The 22231-nt window shown below is 33.9% G+C and overlaps 2 protein-coding genes across 2 annotated transcripts; both read right to left on the bottom strand.

Annotated features, from left to right (window-relative positions):
* Positions 1-335: 335 nt before the first annotated feature.
* Positions 336-704, bottom strand: LOC139874775 (uncharacterized). The gene has a single exon (XM_071862174.1). The coding sequence runs from the start codon at positions 702-704 to the stop codon at positions 336-338; it is 369 nt and encodes a 122-aa protein (XP_071718275.1).
* A 702-nt stretch (positions 705-1406) lies between these two features.
* On the bottom strand, positions 1407-1820 carry LOC139874774 (uncharacterized). Its single transcript, XM_071862173.1, has one exon. The coding sequence runs from the start codon at positions 1818-1820 to the stop codon at positions 1407-1409; it is 414 nt and encodes a 137-aa protein (XP_071718274.1).
* Between the last annotated feature and the right edge of the window lie 20411 nt (positions 1821-22231).

Raw genomic sequence — 22231 nt, 5'->3', positions numbered from 1 at the left:
TCTTCTTCTTGACGACGGAACTCCGGCCTTCCCTTAACATCTTCTTCCAATGACAACTTTTCATCAAACTCATCAAAACATTCATCTGAAATAACCTCAGACACCGCGTCCTCTGGCGCATCATCAAATCGCCCATCATCATCCCAAACGTTACAATTGGGCATCCGACTAATAGTAACATTTTGATCAAGCCACGCATCAATGTTCTTTTTACTAACATAATTCTTTGATTGGTTCACCTGAATTGTTCTAAGTTGATGAACTTCCATGGGTTCAAACCGAATTGTTTCAACTACCCTAGCATCACCAAGCGACAAACCGGAAGCAATTTTCAATCATTGCCCATTAACTAAGAACGGCTCCCCACCTTTCAGATCTTTTATTTCAATTGCCCCATACGGAGTAACCTTAGTAACCACATAGGGACCGTTCCACTTACTTCTCAACTTACCCGCAAATAACTTTAGCCTTGAATTAAACAACCACACACTGTGCCCCACTTCAAACATCCGCCTTACAATTTGCTTATCATGAAACGCTTTCGTTTTCTCTTTGTAAATTTTTGAACTTTCATAAGCATCGCGTCTCAACTCATCCAGCACCGATAGGTCAAACTTTCTTGCTTTTCCTGCCTCATCCATGTTCATGTTCACCTGTTTAATAGCCCATTCTGCACGATGCTCGATTTCAAAGGTAAGTGACATGCCTTTCCATAAACAAGTCGATAAGGTGAAGTACCAATAGGGGTTTTATAAGCTGTCCGGTAAGCCCAAAGCGCATCGTCTAGTCTTAAAGACCAATCTTTGCGATTAGGATTTACAGTTTTTTTCTAAAATCCTTTTTAATTCCCTATTAGATACTTCCACTTGCCCACTTGTTTGGGGATGGTAAGGCGTAGCAATTCGGTGATTTACCCCATAATCCCTTAAGAGTTTAGCAAACTGCGAGTTCTTAAAGTGCGAACCCCGTCACTAATTATGGCCTTAGGTACACCATGACGATAAAAAATATTTTTCTTAACAAACTTTAGGACAACTTTGTGGTCATTGGTCCGAGTAGCCTCAGCCTCCACCCACTTGGAGACATAATCAACGGCTACTAGTATATACTCAAACCCAAAAGAAGGTGAAAAGGGTCCCATAAAATCTATGCCCCAAACATCAAAGATTTCACAAACCAAAATTGGGTTCATGGGCATTTCATTACGCTTATAGATTCCCCCCCCATCCTTTGACACCTAGAACAATTTTTCACATACTCACACGTATCTTTAAAAATAGTAGGCCAAAAGAAACCTGAGTCGAGTACTTTGTACCCGGTTTTCTTGACTCCGTAATGTCCTCCACATGAAAAAGTATGACAATGAGCTAGAATGTCCTTATGCGCATCTTCCGCCACACATCTTCTTATGATTTGGTTGGGTCCAATTCGGTAAAGAATCGGCTCTCGAATCCGTCTTCCATACGGAGCGTGGTCATGTTATCTTCATCTTTAATTGTCAAAGTCCCCGTATCAAAATCTAGTAACATCCTGGCGGTAGCTAAAAATCCTCGTCCTAATACAATTGGAGTATTCACATCCGGTTCACAATCCATAATGAAGAAATCTTCCTTATAACCAATACCGTGAATAATGAAAAGAACATCTTCTGCAATCCCGATTGGGTCATCGACGGTTTGGTTTCTAAATCGAATACTCGTATTAGTTCGAACCAATTCTCGGATGCCTATTGATTTTGCAATTTTTGTTGGCATCATGTTAACACTCGCACCCGAATCTAGCAACGCTCGGTAAATCTTCTTCTTTTTGAATTGACACATAACTAAAAAATCCCCCGGATCTCTATACTTAATGCAAGGTTTAAATTCGCATTTTGGTTTGGACTCACTTTTTGGTTTGGACTCAACGTATTCAACTTCAATTGTTCACCCCTCATCATCAACAAACGATGTTTTGGTGTTGTTCATGAATCTTTCCGTGTTTTCTATTCCCCACATACTTTCAAGTGTCTCACGAATCTCCTCTACATCTACATCCGGTTCTTGTTCTACTTCGGGTGTTTCTGTAACCGTGTTAACACAAATGGTTTCATCATTGATTGACCCTTTTCCTTGATCCTTATGATTTGGATTTAGAACCGTGTAGCTTGGAATTGTACATGGTTCCCTATTTCCCTTACTTTCCACTACATTACCGATCTCCTTAGCCAATGCACCAATCGATTTATTTTGCACTTCTATCATTTTTCGCATTTCGGAGATGAACGCATCCATCTTAGCATCCGAACTAGATGGTTGATTGGTTGAAGTACTGTTTTGATTTTGGTTTGGGTTCTGGCCTTGGTTTTGGTAATTGTTTTGGTTTTGGTTTCGGTTGTTTGGATAAGGATTTTGATAGTTTCTTTGGTAGTTACCTTGGTGATGTTATGCGAGGTGTATATAAAATAGCTTATATTTTACTAGGAAAAACTATTAAATACGATACAATTTTACACAAGATATTTATTTATTTATAGAATGGATATACTTAAACCTTGCTACAACACTTATAGGCAGTGTACCTAATCGTACAGTAGTGTAGTTTTTAGTAAGTCCGGTTCGTTCCACAGGGAATCTTTTTTTTAAACAAAGCTCAACGCTATATTAGTTTACTTTTATAAAAATACAAACATATATATAAGTAATATTATTATTATAAAGGGGGGTTTTTACCGTTTAATGACCGGTTTGTCGATTTTAAAACTTTAGTCGCAGTTAAAACCTAATGTAAAATATTAAATAAATAAAAGACTTAATTTAAAGCGTAAAATAAATAACGATAATGAAATTGCAATAAAAGTGCGATAAAATAAAATTGCGATAATTAAAAAGTACGATAATTAAAAGTGCGATTAAATAACAATAAATAAAGGTGCAATAATTAGAAGTGCAATTAAATATAAAATAAAGGAAATTAAATATGAAATAAAAGAATTATGCTTATTTAAACTTCCGTAATCATGATGTTTGACGTGTTGATTTTAGTTTTATGCCCATGGGTTAATTGTCCTTTGTCCTGGATTATTTAATATGTCCGTCTGGTTTTTGTCCATAACAGTCCATCAGTCATAAATATAAAGTGCGAGTGTCCTCATCAAATTATTCTTATACCCGAAGTTAAATATTCCAACTAATTGGGGATTCGAATTGTAACAAGGTTTTAATACTTTGTTTAATGAATACACCAGGTTATCGACTGCGTGTAAACCAAGGTTTTACTACTTTGTTAACAATTACACCAATTACCCTTGAATGTAATTTCACCCCTGTTTTAATTATTCTAGTGGCTATTAATCCATTCCCGTGTCCGGTTAAATGAACGATTATTCGTACATATAAATACCCCGCCCATCGTGTCCGATCGAGTGTATATGGAAATTTATAGGGACGCCCAATTGTAAATCTTTATATTAACATTAACAAACTATCATTTAGTTAAACAAATATAAAGCCCTTTAATAGCCCATAGTCTAATTTCCACAAGTGTCGTTCTTTTGTCCAAACCCCAATTATGGTACAAAGCCCAATTACCCAATTTTAGTAATTAGCCCAACATCATGATTACTTCGTTTTAAATAAGCATAATAATAACTTAGCTACGAGACATTAATGTAAAAAGGTTGAACATAACTTACAATGATTAAAAATAGCGTAGCGTTACACCGACAGAATTTCGACTTACACCCTTACAACATTTGCTAACATACCCTTATTATTAGGATTAAAATTAAAATTAAAATATAAATTATATATATATATATATTTTACGTATATAGATAGAGAGATGGATGGATATATTGTAAATTTTGCGATCAGAATTCGTTTGCTTTTATAGGGATTTTTGACTTTTGGGGCTCCGCGACTCGCGGTGAAATCCTCTTCAAACTCCGCGAGTCGCGGAGAATGAATTTACAGCTTACACCCTTGGAGTCTTTCTCTGCCGACGGTTTTTAATATATATATATAATATATATATAATTAATATAATTAATTATATATTATATTATATTTATATACATAGTTAACTTGTAATTTTTAGTCCGTTGCGTCGAACGTTAAGAGTTGACTCTGGTCCCGGTTCCGGATTTTCGAACGTCCTTGCGTACAATTTTATATTTTGTACTTTGCGTTTTGAATCTTGTACTCTTGTGATTTCGAGACGTTTCTTATCAATAATTGGAACCTCTTTGATTGTCTTTTGTACTTTTGAGCTTTTTGGTTGTTTGCGTCTTCAATTCGTCGAATCTGTCTTTTGTCTTCACCTTTTATTATTTAAACGAATATCACTTGTAAATAGAACAATTGCAACTAAAAGCTTGTCTTTCTTGAGGAATAATGCTATGAAATATATGTTCGTTTTTAGCATTATCAAATATTCCCACACTTGAGCGTTGCTTGTCCTCAAGCAATATCGTCTTGAAATACTAGAATCACTTCTTTATTCTTCACACTTTGTACATCAGTGATTTTCTATACGGCGGTATAAACAATGGTAGTAACGATATGGTTTACAGTCCCACATGACTATAAAAAATTAGATCCATTAAGGAAATTGGATCTTTATGAAAACATTTGATCTTTTGAAAATTAAATCTAGTTTTTTTTTTACCCTAGATAAGTTTTCCGGAATAACCCTTTACCGGTGTTTGCAAAATATTTTTGTGGGTTTGGTGGGTTTCAGATTTGAAAATTTTAACTCAACACTTATGGTTTTGTGTCACCCACTTGCTAACCTTGTATTTGGAAAGCAACACGTCCAGTTTACTTGTCCCGTATATTACCTTTCGGTAAACTACCGTCCGGTTGTAAAGGAAAGCGTTGAACAAGCAACTGTTAAGGCAATGTCCCCTGACATGCTTTTAATTATGGTCTATAACGTGTCGGACGCAATTACTATCCTTTGTAGGAGCAATAGTAAAGCTCACCCTTATAATTTTTCGGTCTGGCACAAGGTCCTGTCTTTGACCATGCTATGCAACCACCGTTCTTACGGTTGACACCCGATTTAGTTCAGGTGACTTAATGAATTCCAGGTGAATTCCTAGGATTTAACGTTCAATGGTAATGAACGCATTGAAAATAGGGTTTTCAGAAAACAAATTGGTTTGTAATTTTGATCAAAATATTTTCTCGTTCTAGCTCGAGTTTAGATATCATTGAATTCCATGAGTTTGTAATTCTCAATCTTTAAAGTCAATCTCAAGGATTGAGTAATATCAGTCTTAAAAGCTGATTTTTAATCTTTAAAAGGAGATTATCCTTTCTGGGGATCTGATTCATTAATCTTATCCAGCTAATTTGCATGGTGCCCCCCCATTGTACGAGATAAATCCTTCTCATGGTTAGGATAAATCTGACCACTTGGCGACTCTGTTTAATGCTGAGGTCCGTGGATTTCCTGCTGATTTTAGTGATGACTTTTCTAGATTTTTCGTCAACCTACAGCTGGTCTGGACGACAACTTCATGACCTAAATCAAGAAGCGCGTGTCTTTTTCGGAAGACTTTACTTCCTTTTAATGATGGAATTGATTCATCGTGTAGATCCATCTCTTCTTTTCTTTCATCGGGTAAAACAGTTTAGTTTAGTCCAAAGCAAAAGTATTTTCAGTTATTTGTTACAGATATATGTGACATATGTTTAAGATAACTTGGTAAATTTTCCCACACTTGGCTTTTATTTTCCTTTTTATCGTCCTCTATTCCATTTTAAATGAATTTTAACATTTTAGTTTGTTTCTTAATTTATGTCCTTTCCGAGGTAACAATAATTTCGGTGTTAAAACCTAGTTTTATCGTTCATAAATATGTATAAACATGATTTTGAATTCATTTAATTGAAAATTTTGAAAAATTATACTAGAACTGGGTAGTCAGTATATAAGACCAGGGCTGTTCTTTATTATCAGAGAGCACTAGATTCTAATACAACTACTGCTTTACTAGTATTTTTAATGGTAACCAAGTGTATAAAATAAAAATTTTAAAATCCGAAAGAATTTAACCCCTTCCCACACTTAAGATCTTGCAATGCCCTCATTTGCAAGAAATCAGTAACAATTTAAATTATTGAGGGTGATTTGTGTGAAAATGATTAAATTTTACCAAAGTTTCCAAATATATTGGCGTTTGTTTGCTGAATGATAAATGGTGCACATCATTTGTTCATTCCGTCTTGTTGTTATTTCACATATATTTTGCATCTTGTCGTCAAAATTAGTTGCTTTTGCTGAACTTAATGCCAGTCTTTGAAAATGCGTTGTTTTACCCTGTTGTGTACATAAGATAAACTGCAAACATATATACATATTTTTGAAGTTTGGTATATTACCCCACATTCAAAAATTATTAAAATCTAAGAATAAAAGTTAGATAATTATAAAAATGATTACAATATTAACAAAAGTATTAAACGTATCAATAATTACAAATTACAAAAAAAAATAAAAAAAAAATAATAAGTAAACTAAGGATGATATTGGTACCAATAGGGGTTCCAGGCATAACCATAGGTGCTATAGAATGCTTCGGCAGGGTCATACGTAGGATATGGTGGCTGCATCTCTATAGACCAAGGAGGGAAGATGGGTTTCGGTGTAGGAATATAGTTTCTACCTATATGTTGGCAATGAGCTATGATTTGGTTCTGATGAACTTGCCAATCTTCAAATGCTCTCTGTCTAGCATTTTCGTATTCCTGAGAAGCTATAAACCTATGCATTTCTTGCATCTCATTCCCCCCTCCTACATTACCTTGTTGCTGGTTTCTCTCCACCTGTGGATGTCTACCATGGTATCGTACTGCGGCGTTATTTCGCCTCTTCAAAACTTTCGCACCATGGTATACATTTAAACCTATAGTATCGCGGGGTTCCGGCTCTTCTAGTAATAATCCCCCCCGACTTATATCCACACCGAGATATTCACCAATCAAAGTAATAAAAATACCACCTCCTATTATGCTATGTGGTCGCATCCCCCGAACCATAGCTGATAAATAATAACCCACACAATATGGTATACTTACAGCGCTTTGTGGGTCTCGAATACACATATGGTAAAACAAATCTTGTTCATTTACCTTTTCTTTGTTTTTACCCCTTTGTGTAATCGAATTAGCTAAAAACCTATGTATCACTCTTAATTCGGCTCTATCTATATCCAAATAAGAGTAATTTCCCCCTTTGAAACGGTGATGGCTTGTCATTTGACTCCACACACCGTGTGTATCAAAATTTTCATCTATCTTTCTACCGTTTAGTATCAATCCTCTACAATCGGCAGACGCTAACTCCTCAGGCGTATATATATGTAAAGCCTGAGCCATGTCCAGTAAAGACATGTGGCGCATCGAACCGCCTAACAAAAATCTAATAAAAGAACGATCGGTTAAACTTGCTACCCGATCATTCAACTCTATACTACATAACAATTCTTCACACCATACTTTATATACAGGTCTACGTATGGTGAATAAACATACCCAGTCATTAAAAGAAGAATTACCATACCTCTGTACAAGTAATTCCCTAATTGGCGCGGCCAATTCTACAGCTTCTAAGGGTCCCCATTCTATGACCCTTGGTACCTCAACAACCTTAGAATGAAGAGTATGCAAACCCCTTTGATATTTTGGATAATCTATCCAAAGTCTGTCAAATCTCAGGTTCGGGTGCAACTCTTCCAAGTGCATATCGGAAAAGGTCATGACTGGATGAGGTATATCCTGCTTGTAGTAGTTATCCACCTCCTGTTGTTCCAAATTCTCAGCAGGAGCATTGCGGGCTTGGGATGAAGATTCACCCCTTTCATTCTGCAAAACACATCAAACACAATTTTTGTGCATCCAAATATGCATTAGTGTCAGCAAAATCATTAATCAAAATAATTACAATGACATTATCAATTTATATCAAACTTAAGCTCATTTTCACATTTTTATCAAATCTACACTTTTTCAAATAAGCATATACGAAAATGTTCTCCAAGTTCATAAGCATTCAACTCAAATAACATGTCAAAATAATCATTACTAGCACTTAAACAAGTCTCAAATGGCATTATCTTTCAAAAATCAAGTTCATGAATTTTAGACTTGAAAAAGTCCACTTTAATTCTCAAAATCATGTTTAGGTTCAAAGTTTGGATCATTTAACTACCTAGACATGTTACACTACTCAATTTAGCAACAATTCATGACAAAAATCGGCCATAACCTGTTTATATCAAAAAGCCCCAAATTTACTCAAGAACACAAACCCTAGATTACTCAAAATTTGAAGTTTAAGGCTTCTAATCATGTTAAACAGCATCAATCTAGGTTATACAAGCATAATACATAAACAATTTAAGCCTAATTACACTAAAAAGCATCAAAATCAAATTGGGGAAAAATTTGCTCAAGAACATCAAATTTCGAATTAAATGGTGTTTAGGTGTAGAAATTTACCGTTTTTCTTGAGTAATTCTTAGATAGCATCCTTCTCAACATGATTTTAGCAAAAAATTTGGTGATTAACGGTTAAAAATTGGGATTTTTGGGGGTGTTTTTCGGGTTTTTCGCGTGCAGTTTTCGCTGTGTTTTTATTGTTTTGGGGTTGGGACTGATCTGTTGTTCGGTTATATTTTTTTTTTCTGTAATTGGTCCTCCCGCGAGTCGCGGGGATTAACCCTCCAAACTCCGCGACTCGCAGAGTTTGGTATTTTTTTTTTTTTATAATCATTAACTTATTAAAACAATTAAGTAATTAATTTTAAAATTTTGTTTCCCTTGTTATTTAGGACGAGGTCGTTTCGGATCGATGTCCTAGTCCGTCCTTCGACAAAATTTTAAAATTTGTCTTTTTGTAGCGATTGTTTTAAAAGCTAAGATTTTTGGGTTTTTTCAATGTTTTTGGCATACTCTAATTCAATAAGATTAAAAATAATGATAATAAAAGTTCTCGTCCCTCCCTCGGGTAAAGCAATTTCGGTTCAAAGACCTAGTCTTTAACTTACGACGAATTTTAAAAATCATATTTTTAACTTAATGAGATAAAGTAAATTTTTGTTTTTAAATTCACACAACTTAAATATAAAATTCAAAATTATTATTAAAAATTCACACCAAACTTAAAATTTGAAATGCATAAAATTAAAAATTTATATTTTAAAAATTCACACCAAACTTAATTTAAAAATTCATAAATTCATATCAAACTTATATTAATTTTCAAATATTTACAATTTTAAATATATTGTTTTTACAAAGTTTACAATATTAATTTAAGATTTATATTAATTTTAAAAACATGGTAAAAATAAAATTAAAAATCTTTTTGTCTTTTTATCCCACTTTAATCAATCAAATATTATCAAAAATATGCGCCCCTCTTTTCGGTAAAGTAATTTCGGTTCCAAGACCTAATTTAACTCATGACGAATTTTTAAAATATTTTGGTTTGATTGATTAAAGATATTTATACCTTAAGAATAAACGTTAAATTTCGCAGTGATGTAATAAATTTTTGAATGATATCAATAATTTCGGTCGCCAAACCTAATTTTATTTAATACCAATTTAATACTTTTTAGCGAACAAATTAGCGTTTATTATCAAAAGGTTAAAAATAAAAATAAAAATAAAAACTGTACAGACATACCTGTGAAATAGATTTCTTAGTTATATGATCTATCCCATTCATAAGATAGTCGTTTTAATTGGTTTTCCATGGCTACATAGGCGTAACCTCGAGCATTCAGTGTCTTTTCTTCTAAACATATGAACGGTCCGTCTCTGCATAAAGTAACAAATTCGGTATTTGAATAGGTTTGATTATTTGAACATTTACCTCCATGTGACCATTTTCCGCATTTGTGACATCGTTCTAGGTGTCGTGCTCTTCTTTTCGCTGCGGATTTTGATTTTCCTTTACCAAATTGTAACTTATTATCTTCGCATCTAGATTCTTTTCTAACTCCGTCCATTCTTTCTCTGATTACTGATACTATTTTACTCGGTAGTATGTCATTATTTCTTTTAGTGATCAAAGAGTGTAGCATTAGACCATGGTTTAGTTCACAGGCAGTCTTCATTTTGTAAAAACCTAAAAAAAAATAAAAATTCAGAATGGGGGGAGAAGACTAGTTCTTTAGGGTCTGCTAGGGAAAGACCATTCGGGTTCCATTTTCGAGAACTACACGAAAACAGACAATCTAACTCTAACAGAAATACATATTATCCTTTAAAGACTTGATTCTCCCCACACTTAGTTAGCTGTGGTGTCGAAATTGTGATTAACTTCGTTGTCGACTTCCATCGGACCATGTATGTAATGTTTAACTCTGTGACCATTAACTTTAAATTCAATCCCATTTGAATTTATTAATTCTATCGTTCCGTATGGGAAAACTCTTTTGACTATGAATGGTCCAGACCATCTTGATTTCAATTTTCCAGGAAATAGCTTGAATCGTGAATTGAAAAGAAGAACTCTGTCTCCTTCTTTAAATTCTTTTGAACTTCTGATTCTTTTATCATGCCATTTCTTCGTTCTTTCTTTATAGATTAACGAATTTTCGTATGCTTCATGTCTTAATTCTTCTAATTCGTTTAGTTGACTTAATCGTAGACGTCCAGCTTCATGTAAATCAAGATTACATGTCTTCAAAGCCCAAAATGCTTTGTGTTCAATTTCTACTGGAAGATGACATGCTTTTCCATAAACAAGTCTAAAAGGTGTGGTTCCAATTGGAGTTTTGTAGGCTGTTCTAAAAGCCCAGAGTGCATCCTCCAATTTAATGGACCATTCCTTCGGATTTGATCCTACGGTTTTCTCTAGAATACGTTTTAAAGCTCGGTTGGTATTTTCAACTTGTCCACTTGTTTATGGATGATATGCGGTGGAGATTTTATGAGTTACTCCATATCTTTTAAGAACTTTCTCAAGTTGATTATTACAGAAATGAGTACCCCGATCACTTATTAAAGCTTTCGGTGTTCCAAACCTTGCAAAAAGACGTTTTAAAAAGTTGACTACAACTCGTGCATCGTTAGTTGGGAGAGCTTGTGCTTCCGCCCATTTAGATACATAATCAATGGCTACGAGTATATATAGATTATTATTAGATTTTGGAAATGGACCCATAAAGTCAATACCCCAAATGTCAAATACTTCACATACTTGGATGACATTTTGTGGCATTTCATCACGTTGACTTATTTTTCCGGCCCTTTGACATGCATCACAGGATTTGCAAAGAAGGTGTGCGTCTTTGTAAATTGTAGGCCAATAGAATCCAGCTTCATAAACTTTTCTTGCTGTTAGTTGAGGCCCATAATGCCCTCCTGTTGGTCCTGTGTGACAATGGTTTAATATTTTACTAGTTTCATCTCCAAATACACATCGGCGTATTATTCCATCGGGACAACTTTTAAACAAATGTGGATCTTCCCAGAAATAGTGTTTTATATCACTGAAGAATTTCTTTCGTCTTTGGTACGATAATCCTTTTTCAAGGAATCCACAAACTAAGTAGTTTGCATAGTCTGCAAACCATGGGATTTCTTTATAATCTATCTTCAATAGATATTCATCAGGAAAGTTGTCTTGTATGGCCGATTCATTCAGAACTTCTAATTCGGGATTTTCAAGACGAGAAAGATGATCAGCGGCGAGATTTTCTGCTCCTCTTTTATCTCGGATTTCAATATCAAACTCTTGTAAGAGTAAGATCCAACGGATTAATCTTGGTTTAGCATCTTGTTTTGAAAATAGGTATCTAAGAGCAGAATGGTCGGTATAGACCACCGTTTTTGCTAGAACGAGATATGATCGAAATTTGTCAAAAGCAAAGACAATAGCAAGGAGTTCTTTTTCAGTAGTTGTATAGTTTGTTTGTGCTCCTTGTAACGTCTTACTAGCATAATATATAGGTTGAAATCGTTTTTCAATCCTTTGTCCTAAAACGGCTCCCATTGCAAAATCACTTGCATCGCACATTAGTTCAAATGGTAGATTCCAATTAGGTGTTATCATGATCGGTGCATTAGCGAGTTTCTCTTTAAGAATATTAAAAGATTTGATACACTCATCTGAAAAGATGAATGGAGCATCCTTTTCTAGGAGTTTATTCATAGGAGTGGCAATTTTTGAAAAATCTTTTATGAAACGTCGGTAAAAACCAGCATGCCCTAGAAAACTCCTAACTCCTCTAACATTGGTGGGATGTGGAAGTTTAGCAATTACATCTACTTTAGCTCTATCCACTTCAATTCCTTCTTTTGAAATTTTATGTCCAAGAACGATGCCTTCTTTAACCATGAAATGGCATTTCTCCCAATTAAGTACTAGATTTGATTTTTCGCATCTAATTAGCATTCGTTCCAGATTAACTAGACATGATTTAAATGTATCACCGAAGACTGAAAAGTCATCCATGAATACTTCCATGCATTCTTCTATCATGTCGTGAAAAATCGCCATCATACACCTTTGAAAGGTTGCAGAGGCGTTACAAAGTCCAAATGGCATGCGTTTGTAAGAAAAAGTACCATAAGGGCACGTGAATGTGGTTTTCTCTTGATCCTCAGGTGCTATTGGAATTTGAAAATATCCGGAAAATCCATCTAGAAAACAATAGTAACTATTTCCGGCTAATCTTTCCAACATTTGATCTATGAAAGGTAAGGGAAAGTGATCTTTTCTGGTGGCGTCATTTAATTTTCTATAATCAATACATACACGCCATCCTGTTACAGTCCTAGTAGGAATAAGCTCATTTTTCTCATTTGTAATGACAGTCATGCCACCCTTCTTAGGCACGCATTGAACTGGGCTTACCCATGGACTATCAGAAATTGGATAAATTAGACCTGCATCTAGCAGTTTAATAATCTCTTTCTTAACTACATCTTGCATATTAGGATTTAGTCTTCGTTGGCGTTGCACATACGTTTTATGACCTTCTTCCATAAGGATTTTATGTGTGCAATACGAAGGACTTATTCCTTTAATATCATGAATCTTCCATGCAATGGCTGGTTTATGAGCTTTCAACACAGAAATGAGTTGTGATTTCTCATTTTCAGTAAGAGAAGACGATATTATTACAGGTAATTCAGATTCACCATGTAAATAAGCGTATTCCAAATGGTTTGGAAGTGGCTTTAACTCTAATTTCGGAGGTTCTATTATCGATGATTTATATCGATATCTGTCTTCTTCTTTTAGCATTTGAATTTCTTCTGTTGTTGGTTCATATCCATTAGCTATAAGTGTAGCTAACATTTCAGCTTCATCAATTGGTTCATTACCTTCTCCTAAAGAACATTCTACTGTTCCTTGTAATTCTGGAAATTCTTCTAATAATTCTGCATGTGCATCTATAGTTTGAATATAATAACATGTATCATCTGCAGATTGTGGTTGTTGCATTGCTCTATCAACTGAAAAGGTAACACTCTCATCCTCTATACTTAGGGTCAGTTTCTTACCGAACACGTCTATCATTGCTTTAGCCGTGTTTAAGAATGGTCTTCCTAATATGAGAGGAACTTGAGAATCTTCTTCCATGTCCAAAACAACAAAATCTACTGGAAATACTAAAGTACCAACTTTAACTAGCATGTTCTCCATTATCCCTCTAGGATATTTTATTGATCTATCGGCTAGTTGTATGCTTATTCTGGTTGGTTTCAATTCTCCAAGGTCTAGTTTAGCGTATAGTGAATACGGCATTAGATTTATACTAGCACCTAAGTCTGCCAATGCTTCTATTGAACTAAGACTACCCAGAAAACATGGAATTGTGAAACTTCCTGGATCAGATAGTTTTTCTGGTATTTTATTCAACATCACTGCTGAACAATTAGCATTCATAGTAACAGCCGAGAGTTCTTCCATTTTCTTTCTATTTGAGATTAGATCTTTCAAGAATTTAGCATATCTAGGCATTCCTGAAATCACATCAATGAAAGGAAGATTTACATTTATCTGTTTAAACATATCCAAGAATTTGGATTGCTCGGCTTCAAGTTTTTCTTTCTTCATTTTACTCGGGTAAGGAAGTGGTGGTTGGTATGGTTTAACATAAGGTTTATCCTTAACTTTGTTATCTTTATTAACCTTTTCAACTACCGGTTCTTTTTCCTTATCTTGATCAGGTTGTGGTTCTTGTGGAGTAGGAATAGTTTCATCAGAAGTTACAGGTATTTCAGGTGGTTTAAGTGTTGTACCACTTCTTGTGGTAATAGCTTTAGCTGTTTCATTCCGGGGGTTAGCATTTGTATCACTAGGTAGACTTCCCGGTTTTCTTTCACCTATTAACCTTGCTAGGTTACTCACTTCTTGTTCCAGATTTTGAATAGAAGCTTGTTGATTTCTAAATGCTTGAGCATTTTGTTCATTGGTTTGTTTCTGAGATGTGAAAAACTGCGTTTGAGTTTCAACTAGCTTCGTCATCATATCTTCTAAATTCGGCTTTTTATCATCGGTTTGTTGTGGTGGTTTGTTTTGAAAATTTGGTCTTTGCTGGTTGTAAGTATTATTGGATACTTGTTGATTGCTAGGACCTTGTTGGTTGTTGTATGGAATATTTCGGTTATAATTCTGGTTTTGATTGTAAATCGGTCTTGGCGGTTGATAATTATTCTGATAATTATTTCCAGGCCTTTGGTTTATGTATGAAATATTCTCTCTTTGTTCCATTGTTAATTCAATACTGAGACAATCTTTTGTCAAATGTGGTCCTCCACACTGCTCACAACTAATTCATATTGAGTGAATATCTTTAGTCATCTTTTCCATTCGTCTCTCCACAGCATCTATCTTTGCGGAAATGGAATCTAAGTCATGGCTAGAATCGGCTCTAGCTGCTTTAGATGATCTAATGATGTCTTTTTCTTGGTGCCACTCATGTGAGTGGGAAGCAGTATTATCAATAATTTTGTAAGCATCAGTTTCGGTTTTCTTCATAATAGAACCACCAGCTGCTATATCTATGTCTTTTCTTGTAGTGATGTCGCATCCTTGGTAGAATATTTGTACTATTTGACAGGTGTCTAAACCATGTTGCGGACATCCTCTTAATAACTTTCCATATCTTGTCCATGCCTCATATAGAGTTTCATTTGGCTTATGTGTGAACGTAACAATTTCTGCTTGAAGTCTTACGGCTTTAGATGCAGGAAAGAATTGTTTAAGAAATTTGTCAACTAAAACGTCCCATGTATCAATCGCCCCTTCAGGTAACGATTCCAACCAATCTTTGGCTTCTCCCTTTAAAGTCCAGGGAAATAACATGAGATATATCTGTTCATCCTCCACTTCTCGGATTTTAAATAGTGTGCAGATCCTATTAAAGGTACGTAGATGTTCATTTGGATCTTCCTTCGGCGCACCACTAAATTGGCATTGATTAGTCACCATGTGTAGAATTTGTCCTTTGATTTCATAATCTGGCGCATTAATGTCTGGATGAGTAATTGCGTGACCTTGGCCAGTGCGTTTAGCTCTCATTCGGTCTTCCATACTTAAAGGTTCCAGATTCTCCATAATTGAATTTGTTGAATCGGTATCACTAGATGATTCTGATTTAATAGTTCGTTCCTCAATAATACTTGTTTGATTGATTGGTGGCTCCGGAGGAAAGTTTAATGGTTCAGGATCTACGAACCGTTCCTGAATATTTTCCGGATTCTCAATTGTGAGGTCGGGTTCAAAAAATGGATTATCGGAAATTTGAACTGAAGTACTTGGTCGACTGGATGACGATTCTAAAGAAAAATTAACGGCGGTTATATTTGCTAAATGTCTTGATCGAGTTACAGGTGGTGAACGTACAAAAGGTGGTGAACGTCTTGCTCGGTGCATTCACTGAATATCCTATTAGTTTTTAAAAGGAAAGAAAAATTATAATAATTTATCCAATCAATAGACTTTTCTAATTTTGCCCACGTTTCGAATAGCCAAAAGATGCAGCAGAGGGGCAGGATTCGTTTGGCCTCAATATAATTGAGGACTGTTTGGCTCCAATAACCCGGTCCAAGTACAAATCCAACTATTACTACGAACCAGAAAATTTTGATGTCTATTAATTTAACCACTTAAAATAAATTTTCGTAATTTTAAGAAATTTAGATAAGAAATAGAATAAAAATCTATGTCCTAAAACTAGAATAGCGAGAAATAAGAGAGAAAAAGAGTTCGTCGAAAAAGGTCGAAAAAGAAAAAATGGTTGAAAAATAAAAGGTGACGGAAAAATAAAAGAAACTTATAAAAACTTAAAAATACTTGACTAACCTAACCTTATTACTACAACTAACTTAAAATTATAATCGCAAATTGAAATTACTAATTGGAATGATAATTGGTACATAGTAAAAGTCGTCTAAAAATATTAAAGCTTACAGGAAAAACTAAATCCCAAATGGAAATAACTTAAAAAGAAACTAAAACTTAAAAAGGCGTCGCAAAATTCTAAAGCACCTAAATCTTAGTCTAAAGAAAAAGCACTTAAGGAATTCTACGGCAAAGCCTAAAAATCTAGGAGTAAAAATGACTATAGCAAAAACTAAGTTTAAAATTAAATATGAGCTAAAAATACAAAAGTTACGCTAAAACGATTAAAAAGGGACAAAATATAAAAATATATAAAAAGTTGTAAAAATTACAATTTTTATAAAAATATTATTTTTATATTTTTTTTTTATAAAACTACTAATTTTACAATTTAATAAAACTAATTTAAACAAAATAAAACAAATTAAATAAAAAGAAATTTTAAAATAAAACTTAATTATAATAATAATACATAATTAGGGTTTATATTAATAATAATTAATAATAATCCGTAATAAATGCTGAATTAGGGCTTCTGTCGGCGTGTCAGAAAGTCTCCGCGAGTCGCGGTAATTAATGAAGAAAACCCCGCGAGTCGCGGGGTTCAGAAATTCAATTCTGGCACAGTTTGAATCGACGCGTTTTTTTTCTTTATTTATTTTTTTTTTATTTTCTGTTTTCTGTTTTTTTTTTCTGTTTATAAAAAAAAAATAATATGTGTATAAATAAAACTTATATTTAAAACTTAAATAAAAATAGAATCACTTTATAATTTTATAAATAAAAATCTTAAAACTAGATTTATATATATTTTTTTATATATTTTTTTTTATGTTTTTAAATAAAAACAAAATACTTAAATAAAACTTATGTTTTTATAAACTAAAAATAAAGAAACTTTATAAAACTTAAATATTTAACAAAATCTTAAAAATACTTATATTTTTGTTTTTCTTTTTATATTTTTGAATAATTAAAACGTATTTTTACAAAAGCGACTTTTAATAGAAGTAAACTAAATTTTTTTTTTTTTTTTTTATTATTAGCGTTGCGCTTCCGGCGTTTAGAAAGTTCCCCGGCAGCGGCGCCAAAAATTACTTGATGTTATGCGAGGTGTATATAAAATAGCTTATATTTTACTAGGAAAAACTATTAAATACGATACAATTTTACACAAGATATTTATTTATTTATAGAATGGATATACTTAAACCTTGCTACAACACTTATAGGCAGTGTACCTAATCGTACAGTAGTGTAGTTTTTAGTAAGTCCGGTTCGTTCCACAGGGAATCTTTTTTTTAAACAAAGCTCAACGCTATATTAGTTTACTTTTATAAAAATACAAACATATATATAAGTAATATTATTATTATAAAGGGGGGTTTTTACCGTTTAATGACCGGTTTGTCGATTTTAAAAATTAGTCGCAGTTAAAACCTAATGTAAAATATTAAATAAATAAAAGACTTAATTTAAAGCGTAAAATAAATAACGATAATGAAATTGCAATAAAAGTGCGATAAAATAAAATTGCGATAATTAAAAAGTACGATAATTAAAAGTGCGATTAAATAACAATAAATAAAGGTGCGATAATTAGAAGTGCAATTAAATATAAAATAAAGGAAATTAAATATGAAATAAAAGAATTATGCTTATTTAAACTTCCGTAATCATGATGTTTGACGTGTTGATTTTAGTTTTATGCCCATGGGTTAATTGTCCTTTGTCCTGGATTATTTAATATGTCCGTCTGGTTTTTGTCCATAACAGTCCATCAGTCATAAATATAAAGTGCGAGTGTCCTCATCAAATTATTCTTATACCCGAAGTTAAATATTCCAACTAATTGGGGATTCGAATTGTAACAAGGTTTTAATACTTTGTTTAATGAATACACCAGGTTATCGACTGCGTGTAAACCAAGGTTTTACTACTTTGTTAACAATTACACCAATTACCCTTGAAGGTAATTTCACCCCTGTTTTAATTATTCTAGTGGCTATTAATCCATTCCCGTGTCCGGTTAAATGAACGATTATTCGTACATATAAATACCCCGCCCATCGTGTCCGATCGAGTGTATATGGAAATTTATAGGGACGCCCAATTGTAAATCTTTATATTAACATTAACAAACTATCATTTAGTTAAACAAATATAAAGCCCTTTAATAGCCCATAGTCTAATTTCTACAAGTGTCGTTCTTTTGTCCAAACCCCAATTATGGTACAAAGCCCAATTACCCAATTTTAGTAATTAGCCCAACATCATGATTACTTCGTTTTAAATAAGCATAATAATAACTTAGCTACGAGACATTAATGTAAAAAGGTTGAACATAACTTACAATGATTAAAAATAGCGTAGCGTTACACCGACAGAATTTCGACTTACACCCTTACAACATTTGCTAACATACCCTTATTATTAGGATTAAAATTAAAATTAAAATTAAAATATAATTTATATATATATATATTTTACGTATATAGATAGAGAGATGGATGGATATATTGTAAATTTTGCGATCAGAATTCGTTTGCTTTTATAGGGATTTTTGACTTTTGGGGCTCCGCGACTCGCGGTGAAATCCTCTTCAAACTCCGCGAGTCGCGGAGAATGAATTTACAGCTCACACCCTTGGAGTCTTTCTCTGCCGACGGTTTTTAATATATATATAATATATATATAATTAATATAATTAATTATATATTATATTATATTTATATACATAGTTAACTTGTAATTTTTAGTCCGTTGCGTCGAACGTTAAGAGTTGACTCTGGTCCCGGTTCCGGATTTTCGAACGTCCTTGCGTACAATTTTATATTTTGTACTTTGCGTTTTGAATCTTGTACTCTTGTGATTTCGAGACGTTTCTTATCAATAATTGGAACCTCTTTGATTGTCTTTTGTACTTTTGAGCTTTTTGGTCGTTTGCGTCTTCAATTCGTCGAATCTGTCTTTTGTCTTCACCTTTTATTATTTAAACGAATATCACTTGTAAATAGAACAATTGCAACTAAAAGCTTGTCTTTCTTGAGGAATAATGCTATGAAATATATGTTCGTTTTTAGCATTATCACTTGGTTCTGAAAATTTCCCTGGTTTTGAAAGTTGTTTGGTGGTCTAAGTTGGTTCCCTTGGTTAGCATTCAGCGCGTTGTTATTGCTCCAACTGAAATTAGGATGATTTCTCCAACCCAGATTATACGTGTCGGAGTATGAATCATATCTCCGTCCCTGAGCCTCGTTAACTTGTTCTTCCACTATGTGCTGATTTACCGGTGGAATCCCATTTCTACATCCATATGAAAAGTGAGAAGGATCTCCACAAATCTCACATACTTCCTGAACCTGCGAAACATTACAAGCAAGACCCTGATTTGGGTTGTTAAATATAAGCATTTTCAAATCATCAAATTCCTGCTGTAAGTTCTTAGATGAACCACCCGAATCGGAAACATGATTCACTCGGGAGGTACTAGGTTGTTTACGATCAACCGAAGCTTGGGTTTTTGAACCCTTTCTTAACTGTTCGAAGAATGCCCATTCATCATCACTAGACCAAGTTAAGAATGCCTCACCACTAGCCGCTAAAAGAAACTGCCTGTTTTGGGAATCTAAACTATCATAGAAAACTTTAACTAATTCCCACTTGGGTATCTCATGGTGTGGACATGCCCTAAGTAACTCCTTCAGACGTTCATACGCTTCATGAAATAATTCACCCGGTAATTGTTTAAAAGATTTTATTTGCGTACCATGTCTGAGGTTTTACTTATGGGGTAAAATTCTTCTAAAAATCATTTTTTCATCTCCGCCCAAGTATTAATACTCCGGGCGGGCAAGGAGAGAAACCATCTTTTTGCCTTATCCTTAAGTGAATAAGGAAATAATCGAAGACGTACCTCATCATTAGTGAAACCGTTTACCTGATTAGTAGCACATATCCCATTAAATTCAGTGATGTGTTCATATGGCTCCTCATTAGCCATACCTCGGTAGGTTGGCAAAATCGAAATGAGTTGAGGCCGAACCTCAAATCGTCGGTTGTTTCCTCCTGTCGGTGCAGGATAAACAATGGGTGAATGGTCCTCAAAATCACCCGGTTGGTAGTAGGTGTCTACTCCTCTTGGTAGTTCGGCCATCTCATCTCGTTGATCAAAAACTTCCTCTTCAGTGTCAGACTCTGATTTAGGAGAGTTCGGTGGAACAATCGGATGTGTCTCCAACTGTGGTTGCGTGGATGCTGAAGCCACTGTCGAACCCTTTAAGATTCTTGTAGCTTTTCGATTAGCTTTTGCAGATTTCTCGATTTTCGGGTCTAAAGGCTTAAGATTTTGATCTCTCGAACTCCAAGTTTGCATACACTAACCTGCACTTCAACAAAAACATGAATACCGAGCGTAAAACTGACAAAAACAAAAATAAACAAAACACTATTTTTGGATTTTTATTGATTTTATAATTTTTATGGTTTTTCTAATTTAACACGAAAGCAATAAAATAAGAGCTTGCAATCAAGCGCACACTTCCCCGGCAGCGGCGCCAAAATTTGATCGATGTCGAAGGGTCAATCAAAAATAGCCTAATTACTCTAACTTAGCTAGGGTAAGCAGGATTCGTTCAATGGGAAGTTATGGTTAACTAACAAGCAATTTCAGGATTGAGTTGTTTGTGATTAACTAAGATTAACTAAAGTAAATACTAGAGTAACAACTATCAAGCAAACGTAGTTTTGAATATTTAAAAGCATAAACAGTGAGCTAAATGAAAAGGTTGTAATCAGTTGATTAAGAGCCTTTATCCCTTCACAATCCCAATCTAACATGCATTCCTTCAATCAAGTATTATGCTTATAAAATATTGATCAAACCTCATAGATAAGATTTCTTAGGTCTATTAATTCTAACTATCTTGGGATTGAGTCATGTAACCAAGACACTTTGTCTTTATCCTTAATCTAATTAACACTAAGTGGATTAAGAACACAATGTTAAATCACTATGACTCAACTTGCAATAATCACAATCAATAATACTTGCATTGATCAATAAGCAATAGGTTTATAACATCACAATTCAAAAGACATAAGTTTCATAACACTACAAACCACATAAACTTGAATGAAAGAATACATGTATCAATTGTTCATGGAAGGAATAAAGATTAGAAAACTAGCCAAGCATGGTGGTGATGATAATCATTGAATTTCTTGATGATTGCATGATGAATGGCACCTTGATCTTGACTTGAATCCTCGAAGAATGGTGAATCCTTGAAAAATTAAAAAATTTTCTGTACCTGATTGTTGGCGTAATTTACGCCAATATTGGCGTATTTTATGCTTATGTAAAGTGAAAATTCAGAAAAATTTTGCATGTTAGGCGTAATTTTACGCCAAGTTTTTACGCCCAAAAATGTATTGGCGTATTTTACGCCAAAACTGGCGTAATTTACGCCTTTGTTATTTTTCAGGTGCCGGTTTTTGGGGTTTAAAATGGGTAAAAAAATTATTTATTTATTTATAACACATAAGCTGCCATAACCCACGAACACCATCACTCTAAACCCTAATTTTTCATCATCTAAACACCAAATCGAAGCTCAAAACATTATCAATTCGTCATAACACTTCACAAGAACACCTAAATCCTTACAAAATCATACAAATTGGGTGTTAATTCGTGTTCTTGGCTAGAACTTAAGTTTGGGAGTTTTGATTTGTGGGTTTAATTCTTCAAGTATTCTTTCAATTCGAGTGTTTTAACATCAAGGTAATCATCATTCTTGTGTTTTTCATTGTTCTTGATTTTCAATTTAGGGGTTTTGTTATTTTCATGTTCTTGTGCTAGGGTTAGTGCGAA

This window comes from Rutidosis leptorrhynchoides, chromosome 11 (genome assembly GCF_046630445.1).
Source record: "Rutidosis leptorrhynchoides isolate AG116_Rl617_1_P2 chromosome 11, CSIRO_AGI_Rlap_v1, whole genome shotgun sequence".
NCBI lineage: Eukaryota > Viridiplantae > Streptophyta > Magnoliopsida > Asterales > Asteraceae > Rutidosis > Rutidosis leptorrhynchoides.
Note: the sequence above shows the minus strand (reverse complement) of the source record. Positions and strands in the feature narration are given on the sequence as shown.

Coding starts and splice junctions, on each gene's coding strand:
- LOC139874774 (XM_071862173.1), bottom strand. CDS start 1,820: ATGTGTCAATTCAAAAAGAAGAAGATTTACCGAGCGTTGCTAGATTCG.
- LOC139874775 (XM_071862174.1), bottom strand. CDS start 704: ATGTCACTTACCTTTGAAATCGAGCATCGTGCAGAATGGGCTATTAAA.